At 49.6% G+C, this 12,786-nt stretch overlaps 1 protein-coding gene across 4 annotated transcripts in view; it reads right to left on the bottom strand.

Annotated features, from left to right (window-relative positions):
• The window catches only part of Ttc28 (tetratricopeptide repeat domain 28), a 442,550-nt gene that overhangs the window by 99,706 nt on the left and 330,058 nt on the right, over positions 1 to 12,786 (bottom strand). For all 4 annotated transcript variants that reach the window (XM_087579748.1, XM_087579747.1, XM_087579750.1 and 1 more), the window contains one exon: positions 9,173 to 9,680. In XM_087579748.1, the coding sequence (XP_087435874.1) occupies positions 9,173 to 9,680 (508 nt within the window). The remainder of the gene's footprint in view (positions 1 to 9,172; positions 9,681 to 12,786) is intronic.

Consider the following 12,786-nt stretch of genomic DNA (forward strand, 5'->3'; position numbering starts at 1 on the left):
GGATGGAAAGTCTGACGGAAGGTGTCCGAGACCCAGATGCCTAACCAGTTCTGACTCTTGCCCTGTGACCTGAGCAGAGCCACAGAGCCCCTTACTCCTGGGATGGTTGAGAGCTAAGGTGTATGGTGTGTGTGTGTGTGTGTGTGTGTGTGTGTGTGTGTGTGTGTGTGTGTGTGTGGTGTGCAGATGGTGTGTCACAGCGTGGGAATTCAGAACCTTCTGGTCCAGACTGCCAAGATCTACTTTTCCAATGTGATCTTTTCTTAGATTCCCGAATCAGCACAGAAGACAGACACAGTTTTTGGTCACCATCGTTGGTTGGGGAGCAATGCATACCCCACACTTGCCAACAGGACTCCCAGAGAAGATTATGAACATCAGGTTGGGGACACTGTCCTTTGTGCACACGAGTCCTTTATGCTACAGGTCTCTGGGTGAAGGAATTAAAAGGCAACATGATTTTCACCATTTCTCTTCTCGAGGCCCTGTCTGTAGGAAGGTGATGTGAGTGTGGCCCAGAGCAGCTCCGTGTACGCCCGAAGGAAAGCCAAAGGCTCCTGGGGAGAACTGCTGACTGTTTTTACTCACTAGTGGAGGGCAGGACCCACCCTGTACCTCCAGTCTTGTTGAAACACACTTTCTATCTCTCTCTTCAGACCCAACACTGTTGACAGGTAGGCTGAGCCTGATGTCAGTGGCTTCCAAAATGGTCCAACTTTGTGTCTATGCCAGTGGTGTAGCAAATTAAGTTGTCACCTTCATTGCAGAGATGGAGATCAGATGGATATGAGGGTGGGCAGGAGCGGGGGAGGGCAGGGATGGGGACATGCACAGTCACTGTTTCCCTTCTTACTTCCCTAGTCACACTCTATCCCAGTGAGAGGAGAGGCAGCTCCACCTGGCTTCCCAGTCAATGAGAACATCTGTGTCAGCTGGAGCTGCACAACATCTATTGAGGCACCACTCTAGCAGCCTATTCCACAACACGCCAGAGGTTCAATTTCAAAGTGCCTAGATTAGAACCACCCGACCCTCCAGGTGACAGAAACATCGTCCTGTAAGTACAGCTGTTTGGAGCTTAAAGCCTGAAGAGGTTTTCACCGGCCCTGATTCACAGGATGAGGTGACTCAGACAGCCAGGCTGCTCAACAGCTTACGAGAACCCCAGGGTTGCAACCGGCTCCTTCAAGTGACAGCTTCCTTGATATGAACATTATACCCATCACATTCTGAAGCTCTACTCTCTGAGCTCCACTTGGTTCCCTCCCCCACCCATCTCTGATTCAATTTCCACCTAGTGCCCCCCAACACCCTCTCCCCAACTCAATTTCTCTGACTGCCCCTCCTTCCTGTTCTCTCCATGTCATCTTGATACCTGTCCGTCCTTCTGTTCACCAATGGTCCTTAAAGTGGGAGAAGTCGCTACAAGGTGGGGGGGGGCAGAAAAGTGAGCTCACTAGAGCTCTGCCCAACCCTTTCTCCCCTCCAGCTTCTTTCCAAAGCCATTGATGATCTCATCTCCAACTCACCCTGGCACGGGTTTGTGTTTCGAGTCTTACTTGCTTGTTCTTAGCTAAATGCACCGAAAACCTGATCTGTGTAAGGGGAAACGAGAGAGAAGAGGTGAGGAAAGGAGAGAGATCAAGAAAGAAAGAAAGAAAGAAATGGAAAGAAAGAAAGACAGAAAGAAAGAGAGACAGAGATAGACAGAGAGACACAGAGGGAGAGAGACAGAGAGAGGGACAGAGAGACACAGAGAGAGAGACACAGAGAGAGAGAGACAGAGAGAGGGACAGAGAGAGACAGAGAGAGGGACAGAGAGAGACAGAGAGGGACACACAGAGAGAGAGACACAGAGAGTCAGGAAAGCACGACCACGGCAGGAACTCTGAGGTCAGAAGGGCCCATCATGGGTATGGTGTTCAGGGGCAGCAGGAATAAAGACAGAAGACTGTGTGGACACAGGGAGAGAAGCTGAGTGAGGGAAGCCAGGGTTGGTGGGGGAGGGGTGGAACTGTGACGTGACCCCACCCACACATGGGACAGGCTGCAGCGGCCGAGCCTGCATCCACACATGTCTGTGCCTGTGCATGTGGTAAGGGTTCTAGAAGGTTCTACCAAGTCACGGAGAGTAGTTAATGCTAGGTATGGGGAAGATAAGACACATGAGGGGACAATGTCCTTTTTCCTATTTTATTCAATTTTGTGAGACCTTTTCTCACTGAAGTATACCCCATTGTTACAACTTTAAAAAAACAAAAACGAAAAACAAACTTCACTCTGCACAAAGAACAGCCGAGAAGGAAGGACAGCATCCAGCACAGAACAGGGTTGGGGACTTCAGTGGCTGCAGTGTGAGACAAATCAGAACCTCAAAAGGCCTCCCAGGTCTACCTGAGGAGAGCACTGTTGATCCCCAGGGAGGGGAAAGGGTAAAAGTTGAAATATTGAGGTCACGAGCCTCTGCAGATTACCACACAGGGGTGGGGACACCAGCGGACACAGCAGAAAGCACTGTAAGTGCCAGTGAGCAGTGTTCCTCCATGGCCTCTGCTTCGGTTCCTGCCTCTGGGTTCCTGCCCTGATGTCCCTGGATGATGGACTGCCGAGATGAGATAAACCCTTTCCTCCCTGAGTTTCATTTGGTCGTGGTGTTTATCAAAGCGGGAGAATCCCTAAGTACGACATTCTCTGAGTATAAAAGCTGCAAAGCGAGGCTTGCCCTGGCCCCCACCGACCAGAGAGGCTGACTGCAGTCGGGTCGGCTGCCTGGGAAAGCAACACCATCACGCCTGAGTCATCAAGATAGATATGTCAGAAGGCAGCTCTTCTGCAGATCACCACCGCAGTGTGGTATACTCCTATGTTACCACACAGAGTGTGCTGAAACTAAAAATGACAGGCAATCAACTGACAGCCATGGCCACACTAAAACCAGTGAATTGTACACTTTAACTCTCACGGTGTGTGGATATCCACCAGACTGAGGAGGTGGGGAAACGCAGTCAGTAGGGTGGAGCCCCAAGATGACTCTCATGGATTTAGCTGTCAAGGTTTTAAAAGCACACGCCCCATCTAGATCTCGCCTGTGTAAATGGAAAAATACACAGCACAAGTGAACACCTAACCTCTTAGTGCCGAGATTTGAAATGTTAGAGAAAAGAACCAAATGAAAACTCTAAGCCTAAAAAATTGCAATATGTAATATGTACCTTAAAGTTCACTTCTGCAGGAAAACAATCGAGCTCGCCCGAGAGAGGGTCTTGGTCTCTGCGCACTGTTGGAATGTTTGCCCGTGGGAGCATTGTGGCTCTGCTGCCCATGTGGCTGATCTTGGGGACTTTGGGCCATATGGTAGAAACTGAGGTCCCTCATACACGTGGCCAGTCGCATGCATCTATATGAGCAAGGTTCGGTAACAGGTGGATATCATGGCCGGTGAACCTTTCTGGCTGTTAATTCTAAGAGCTACCGACATTTGCTATTGCTCAGGAGAGCTGGTGCTGTCCACGAGCCAGCTGGGAGAAAACGTGCTAGGGACTCAGCTGGCCTCTGCCTGGTGAGCAAAGATTAATCAGTATCTCTCGCCACAGTCGCCATTGTGAATACGGCCATCACCAGGTGGGCACAGAAAGGCAGGTTCAGCGAGGGACTCTGCCTTAAAGCAACATGGCAGAGTGATGGAGCAGGATCTCAGTACTCTCCTCTGGTTTCGCATGGGCACAGACAGGGACACATCCCCTACACACAGGTGCGTGGACCAGGTGACAGAGGACTTTAAAATCTGGAGTTTCCCACACACGCTCTTGTTACTGAATTCTGGTCTCTCATCTTCCTGTGGTCAGAGACTACAGGGCTCCTACAGAGGGATGACACTGTGCTGTCACCGGGCCAAGCAGATGACATTGCCTGTTCAGATCACCTCTTGTCTTTTTTATTTATTTTTCAATATATGTGCTGATCGACTGTTGGGAATGGCCTTTTAGAAGAAATCTCTGCCAACGATGAGGATGTGTTTGTTTCTTCAATTCTGTGAGACTGTATTCTGAGGCTCTCCCGCAGGCTAACACACACACACACCATCTGCCAAGTCCCTACCCTACACCTCTCGGCAAGTCATTCGATTATAAAGGGAAATAATCTACACTTAACACGAAGCAGCGGCTCTCAAGTTTCCTCGAGTTGTCGTTACTCGTTTTGATATAACGAGTGCACACTGGCTGTGGTAATGTGGGTGACCACCCAGGACAGGTCTCCAGGGTGCAGCTTCCCTGAGAGCTCATGAGGCACAAACTGGTTTCACGGACACCAATTCTCCCTCAGCTCTTTCTATCACCGGCAATACGCCTCTCTCTCTTAAAGTCTGCATTATCTGACCGTAATATGCCCACCCCTTCCTTCCTTTGGTATTTCCGGGGTTTCTATTTATTTACCTGTTTGTTTTTGTTTGTTTAAGTTAATATGCTATGTGCAAATAATGACAGAATTAAGCAATGATATTTTTCCTGGTTTTATTTTTTATAATGGTTTTATTTCATACACGTGTTTTGCCTGTATGTGTGTCTGCACCCTGTGTGTGTGCCTGGTACCCATGAAAGCCAGAAGAGGGTGTCTGGTCCCCTGGAACTTGAGTTTCAGATTGTGAGCCACCATGCAGGTGCTGGGAAATTGGACCCAAGTCCTCTGCAGGAGCAGCCAGTGCTCTCAACCACCGAGCCCTCTCTCCAGCCCTTCTTTGTGGCCTTGTCTTTTAATATTTAATATCACCAATCCCGCTGTTGGGTTTGGGGCCACCCTCCTTTGGTGTTTCTCTGTCTCCTATAACCTCACTCCCTGGTTTGTCCTCTTCTGCCTGCCTGGTAGCTCTACCTCTTTGCAGTGTTTTCCTTGGGAGTTCCTCTGAAGGCTCCAAGTGTTCTTCACAGTCTGGAGTCTACGTCGAGCTAATACTGGAACGTTCCCTGTGAGACCCAAGGATACCTGGCAGCCCTGCAGACGCATCTGCTCCCACCTGCTGTACTCCATGCTGCAGCTGCCACACTATTACTTGTACCTGCATTATTTTTAAATACAGTATTATATTTTTGTTTTAAACAGCCACCTTAATTACTTAAGAGGAAAACAATGTCTTGTTTATCCATGTATTTACCATTTCTGGTACTCTCTCTCCTAAATACCCGAGCCTCCATATGGTATAATTTTTTCCGTCTGTGTAAGAGACTTTATTCAATATTTCTTGTAGTTCTCTGCCCGTGATGAGCTCTTCACAGAGGTTCACCTGAAGTACACCGTGTTTGCCTTCATCCTTTTTAATTTGTTTCTCTCCTGTTTGTATGTCTGTCTGTCTGAGTTTGAGGCAGGGCTTGCTCTGAAATCCTGGGTGAGCCTTACCTGCTGGGTGCTAGTACTACAGGCACACCTAGTACACAGCTCACCTTCGTTCTTGAGGAATAGTTTTGCTGGATACAGCATTCTGGGTTGATGGGGATTTTACTATTTCTTTTAGCACAGCTTTAATCCCAGCACTTGAGAGGCAGAGGCAGGCAGATCACTGTGAGTTTGAGGCCAGCCTGGACTATGTAATGAGTTCAGGACCACAAGGTTAAAGAGTAAGACCATGTTTTAACCCTGCATCCCTGCCAAATGTCTTCCCAGTGTTTTTTACCTCCTTTGTTTCTGATATAGACTCAGTGGAAACACTGTTTTATTTCCTTGACTGCTTCTGAGATTTCCTGTGAGGCCAGTGGAAGCAGCTGGATTATAATATGCCCAGATATGGCTTACTTTTAAATTTTCTTTCTTCCAGTTTTCAAATCTGCTTCTATCAGATTATCTATCCTCTGTGTGTGTGTTGGTGTATGTGTGTGTGTGTGTGTGTGTATGTATGTATGTGTATATGTATGCATATATGTGTATGTATGTGTGTATGTATATATGTATGTATATATGTGTATGTATGTGTGTGTATATATGTGTGTATATGTATATATGTGTACACATGTATGTGTGTATGTATATATATGTGTGTATGTATGCATGTTTGTATATATGTGTATGTATGTATATATGTGTATGTATGTGTGTATGTATATTATTTTATCTAATGTTCCATAAAATGTAAGCAATTTTTAGTTATTTTTTCAGATTATTTTGATATCTTGACCCATTCATTCTGCTTTGTACCCAGGAGACCTGGACCACACTTCTCTTCCTGTTTTTCTTCTTCCTCTATTCACAGGTTTGAAAAATTCTACCAAAATGTATATCAAAATTTACCAAGTCAGGGCTGAGGAGACAGATCAGTGGGCAAAATGTTTAGGGCACAAGTGTGTGAGGGCTGGAGTTTGGATCCCCAGTGCCGTGTGAACTCTCATTACCCATGGCAGTGGTGAGGAGGCAGAGGCACAGAGCCATAGGACAGGCAGGATAGCTGGAGGAACCAGATCTGATCAGCGAGTCTTGGTTCAGTGAGGGAGCCTGCCTATACCTGTAAGATGGCAACCAAGAACACCCAGTGTCAACCTCTGGGCTCTATCCACACGCACTTCCACACACACACACGCACACGCACACACACACACAGGAAAGCACCAAGTCTCCTGCCATCTCATGGGGCCCATCGGGGATTCAGAGACCAATCCAGGCACATGTCAGGCCCCCACCCCCGTGTCAGTCATTCATGAGTAGGGCTAGAAAGCCGCCAAGCCCCCTGGATCTGCTCTCTGCACACCTGTCCTCCTAGCTCTGAGGTGACAGACTTGCATGACTACACCCATGCTCCTCACCAAGCGCTCCCCCACCGAGCCACTTCCCAGCCCAGTGCTTTGATTATTGATTTTTTTTTCTATATAGTACTAGGAACTGAGACGTGGGCTGTGTGCAGAGTTGACAAATGACTGACCACTGAGCTCTACCCCAAATAGTTTAAAATTAAACAAATGGACTAAAGAACAATCTCAAATGATCTTAAACTTTTCCTAGTTCAATGGGAGTGGAAACATAATATAGAAATCATGTGGCGGACAGAGCACTGTTCACAGGCAACTCAAGACTTTTACTTGGCTGCACTGACAAGACGGGGCGTGGCCAGTGGTCTAAGTTCTGAGCTTGGGGAGCCAAAGCGAGGACTCAGGTGAGCGGGGAGGAATATTATGCAAGACACAAGAGGAAACAAATGGAGTAGCAAACACACAGCCAAAAGGACTAAGGACAGCAGAGCGTGTCTTTTAAAAATTGGTAAATTTCTAACCAGAATGATCTAGAAAACCATCTATATATGAGGAAGGGGTATAGTGTGTGCCCCAGTGAGTAATAAAGAGGCTACATCTGGTGATACAAGAATGATAATGAAGTTACCAAAGACTTTAGATCCCAGACTGAACGACTCAGATAAGCTGGAAAACACAACTTACCAAAGCAAATACAGTGTGAGAAGGGAAATCTGCATAGTCAAGACACGGCTTTGTCCACTAATGGCCAGGGTCTCTGCCTGCTTCCTGCCTCTCCTGACTCATATCATAACTTCTAGGCCTCATTCTGCCCCATCCTCTGACCCCTGATGCCGACCCTTGGACCCACCAACCTGTGGCAATCCCTCCCTTCTCTCACACGATCTTCACCATGGAGGCTGCTCCATTCTGGGACCCACCAACCTGTGGCAATCGCTCCTTTCTCTCACACGATCTTCACCACAGAGGTTGCTCCATTTTGGGCCAAACCTCAACTCTGGGGACGGCCTGCCTGGGTGTAAGCTTTGTGATAGGCTTGCCAGGGTGTTCTACTCTCAGGCTCTCCCTCCTAGGACTCTCATGGCAATGCATCACTATGTGGCCTTTTAGGGACGGTCAGCAGGTAAGAACACATGATGTAACCTATAAACTACTGTGAGATATGAAAAGAGGCAGAGCCACAGGGACAAGTGGATGAGCCCTGATGTGCACATCGTTTCCCAACTGTATTATTATCTCTCCAAGCCTACAAAGCCTTTTGGGGTATTGTCATTCCTTAAATTACATAGGACTAATAACACAGTAGGGAGTCAGTAGATACCAATCATTGACAGAATGAACAGAGCCAAGAACTTGTTACTTCCGTTCTTGGCAGACTTTTCCAGATGTGACAAACCTGGGGCCCACTGGCTGCATGCAGTCAAAGGTGACTATGAACACAGCCCCAAGGAAAATACAGGACTTGGGGTGTGTGACTCAGGGGTACAGTTCTCAGGTGTGGACTCAGTAGATGACAACATTGTGTCCTCCTGCAAGCCTAGACCCTTGCTCCGGTCTTGAGGCCCTCTTCAGACCCACCTGAGAACCTGCAGGCCTCTACAGCACACAGCCACAGCATGGGATTTACAAAGAATACTGATTGAAGCAGCCGAGGTGGAGGGAAGGGAAGGGAGGTGCTAACCTGGTGTTGGTGGAATGGAGGCGCTGCCAGCATCTGAAGCTCATGTGGGTACCGGTGTGGTCACTTCCTTACCCCTCCTCCCACCTAAGCCTAAAAGAACTCACAAACGGTCAGAAGGCTGCTCAGCAATGAATTCAACCTACGCTTCCAAACACTGAGGAATCTCATGTCACAGACCTCACAAAAGTGCCTAGTTTCCAGTCATACACGGGCCTCTCACCAGCCCCACATTAAAATGTCCTTACACCAACCGAATTCCAAACCAACTGTAGACACGTTTTCATTCTGGATCTTTCACAAAATGATTCTGCATTTATACAAAGACTATCGACATTATTTTTGAATACGCGTAATTATGAGGGAAAAGATACACTGTGGACTAATTCACCAACAAAAGTTGTCCCCATTGTATTTTCCTCAGGCTCTTAAATCGTGCACAGCTTCTTGTCTGTCATCCCCATGCTCCTCTCTCTGTTACAGAGGTGCTCTGCTCTCTGGATGGGCTGCATGCGTGTGTGTGTGTGTGTGTGTGTGTGTGTGTGTGTGTGTGTGTGTGTGTATGGTGTGTTTCCCTTCACTGCAAGAGCTTTATTTAACTCTCAGGGCACAGAAGAGACAATGTGCTTTACAGTAGGCAGGCTCAGGGAGTATAGCTGAAGGAAAGACACAAAATGAATTCTTTAGAGCAAAAACACACAAGCTCCTGAAAAGGACGGTGGCTACTCCAGCCATCTGCAGCCTAGGCACAACGGCAGGCCCTTACCCAGGTTGGAGGATGCACGGCCCTCTGCCGCCCGGTCCTTGAGGTCCTCCGCAATACTCAGCTGCTGCTCATGGTACTGTCTTGCCCTCTCCAGGTCCTGCATGCACCTGGCTGCATGGCCCAAGCCTGCGTAGGCTCGCATCTCAATGGGCTTCTCCGTCAGCTCCTGCGCCAGCTCCAGCACACAGTTGTGGTAGGACATGGCCTTGTCAAAGTTCCTCCGGTAGTGGTAGGCACTGCCCAGGTTGCTGTAGGCACGGGCCTCCTCGCGCTTGCTCCCCAGGTCCTTGGCTATCCGCAGGTGCTGCTCGTGGCACTGCACGGCATTCTCAAAGTCACCCATGGCGATGTACACGGCTCCCATGTTCCCGAGCTCTCGGGCTTCAGAGAGGTCATCTTTGGACTGCTTAGCGAGGAGGACGCACTGCTTATGGCTGGCCAGAGCGTTGGGATAGTCTCCGATGGCTGTGTACACATGACCCAGACTGCTCAGGGCTGACGACGCTGCCTGGAGAGGAGAGACAAGGCGGGGAGTGAGTACACATCACAAAACGGCTTTGGTTTGTTTCGGCAGGTAAAACCTCAGAAATGGTCAGTCCAGCTCTCAGTGGTCTTCTGTCAGGAGGCCACAGACCCACACAGAACATATACAAAGCACATCCCACAGCGAGTTGCTAACAAAAGACAATGGCTTCGTAAGCAGAGGCATGCTGAAGTCGATCCCACAGAAACTGGTGGTGTTTCAGGGAGCTTTCGTCTGAGATCCCTAACGGTCACCGTTATTTCAGCCCTGCTAATACCCACCAGCCCCTGCGATTGACAGGATTGACAGGACGTCAGAGGGTACCCACATCTCTTAACTAGGAATGATCAGCATGGGGCGCTGGAGGACCCCTGTGGCTCTGTGCCCAGAGCACAGGGCGTTTGACAGCTCACATGGGGCTCTGTGCCCCTGTACATCTCTCTCCCAAGGCCAATGGCAGGCACTGAGGGGGATACTTTCCTCCATGACTTATAATCCTGGGAGCCAGGACCCCCTGTCCTCTTATCCTGCTCCCTCAGGTGATGTGTGGCCTAGACCTGGGTCAGAATCAAAGGAGGAATCCAGTCACCACCTCAGAATGGCAGGCCCGGCTTGGCTGGCCCATGTTCCTCCTGCTCCTGCAGAACTCCAGCTTCCCTTTAACTTCCGGGATTTCTGAGCAATGGCTTCTCAGGACAGAGAAGGACTACCTGCCGGGACCCCACACACTGCACACCAGCCATCTACATCGAATCTTCAAGGTCCTAATGGGACTGGCGGTGCAGCCTGGCAGGCGCAGGGCCCTGAGTCCAGTCCGCACCACAGGAGAAAGGAAGAGGCTGAAATCAGAGGTCTTAGTTGACAACGGCTCCGTGCCAGTACAGTGCACCACACAGTCTCAAAGCAGACGGAAAAGCAGAGAATCAAGGAAGAGGCTGTAGGCTTCTCACCTCCCACCGGGTGCGTGCGGCAGACGCGTGTGCAGAGATATAAAGGGGGAGTAATGCTGGGGCTTCCCTCCCCTGCTTCTCTCCTCTTGACTCATTACATGCCTGCCTGCAGCTGTTTGGCATGTGGCCCCTTCCCTTCATGTTGCTTCCACCTCTGTGACACGAAGGAGTGACCCTGGTCACAGGGGCCAGGGGCTGAGGGCCTTCCTTTATCAGATGTGTTCTGTCTGCGCACTTCTGAAGGCTTTTGTTAATATTTCACAGGCGTGAGTGCTGTGCCTCCCTGTTTTCTTTGCTTTCCTGAGGTAGCAGTTCGTGCTGACAGGGCTGAGAGCCTTTTCACGGTGCTCTCGAGTGGTGTGTTTTGCAAAGTGAGCTGTTTTAAGTTGCCTTTATGAACGCATGTGTTCTGACAAAGGAGTGGGAGCAGAGACCATTCCGTGTGTGTTTTGTTCTGAGCCAGCTGGACCCTGACTGAGGCAGCAGTGATGTCACAGGGAAACATGCCACTGAGACAGCGTGGGCCTCAGGTTGCCACTCTGAGCCTCTGGGGGACAGAGGAGGCTGCTACAGAGGTCTTTCTACTGCTCTGCTCCAACGGCACCAGCGCTCACCCACGCAATCTTTTCTTCATTGCTGTAGGTCCTGGGTTCCCTTTTCTCTCCCCTCCTCTGTGGGCTTCCTTTCTATGTAAACCTCACTCTTGAGGCCACTGCTCAGACTCTCACCTACTACGGCCTCCTGTCCTCGTGGTAGGACGCACAGGCCCCTTTGTGGGAAGCCAGGCACCAGCATAGGACCAGATACACTGAGCTCAGCTATTCGGGGACCCTATCTCTGGGACTTGTAGCAACTGAATAGCTCTGAGCCCTGGTTTCCAGACAGACATTTCTGCCTTCCACAGCAATAAGCCGGGAGCTGAGTGTTTTCAAATGTAGCCCCGAGCCCCTGTCAAATGTGTAATCCATAAATAATTCACTAGCTAGCTTCACAGAATAGATCTGGTTGGAGGCAATGAGCCCTTGAACACTGCACAGACAGATTTATAAGGCTCGGGCAGGCACAACACCCCAGGTGCCACTGTGCTTGGAAACTTCTGGTTTATGGCAACTCAAAACGAGGGCCCAGAGATCTGCGCTTCTGCTTCTGCTTCTTCATTTCTCTAAATGCCAGGAAGACACGGGAGCTGCCTCGCTGAGGCTCTCTGGGCACCTCCCTCCAGGGTGTGGGGAAGGAGGATGGAGTGCCAGCCCTTCCCTGCCCGTCTCCTTAGTGCACAGAGCTGCCAGGCAGGTGCCCTACCTGCGCACATCTCCAGGTAGCACTATGTGGTGAGAACATTCATCATAGCTCAGCAAAGGCACAAGGCTAAGCATCAGAGTCACTCGACTTCCTCATCCTGTCTTCTGGATTTATTAAAAAAATAAAAATGGTGCTCAGAACAACATGGTACACACTTGGAAGGGCTGGGCTGGGGTCCAACAGGGCAATGGTGCAGTGCTCTGTGAACTGACAGCCAAGGTGCGTGGCACTGATGACCCTAAGCCACTTGGGGCTGGGCTGTCACCAGGCAGCCGCCGCGAACATCAGTAGTCGTGACTGAACATCTATATTCCTATCAGTTTTACAGGAAAAAAAAATCTAGTGTTGTACAGTCCCCGGGCAAAGAACATGTGATGGTATTTATCAGCCAAGTGTGTTTGAAATTAATCACTTGTCTTTGTCTCTACTCCTGAAGAATAAGGGTAAATCTGAACCCTTTCAGGTTATTGAGGCGGGTGCGGCGGCCCCCTGTCGCCTGGGAACTCGGGGCCCACGGCACACAGGCGATTCGTTTGTACTGAGGCTTGTGCTGCCTTTGTGTATTGATCTCTCTGCGGCTTCTGTGCCAGAAAAGCAGCAGCTGCTTCCCACAGAGGGCACATCTGGGAACATCTGTATCTGAATGCTAAAACGCATACAGAAAGCATCACTAACAAACTATTTGGCAGAAGAAGACAATGGTTTTTCTCTTCCTACGTGGTGGAGATGAGTGGTTTTTTTGCCAAAGCACAGCTCCCAGCTACGGGCTCCGGCACTGTGGCCAGCTACCCTGTCACCCTGACAAGCTCCATGAGGCTGGAGCTGGAGCTGGAGCTGGG

This window comes from Rattus norvegicus, chromosome 12, assembly GCF_021556685.1.
Source record: "Rattus norvegicus strain SHRSP/BbbUtx chromosome 12, alternate assembly SHRSP_T2T, whole genome shotgun sequence".
NCBI lineage: Eukaryota > Metazoa > Chordata > Mammalia > Rodentia > Muridae > Rattus > Rattus norvegicus.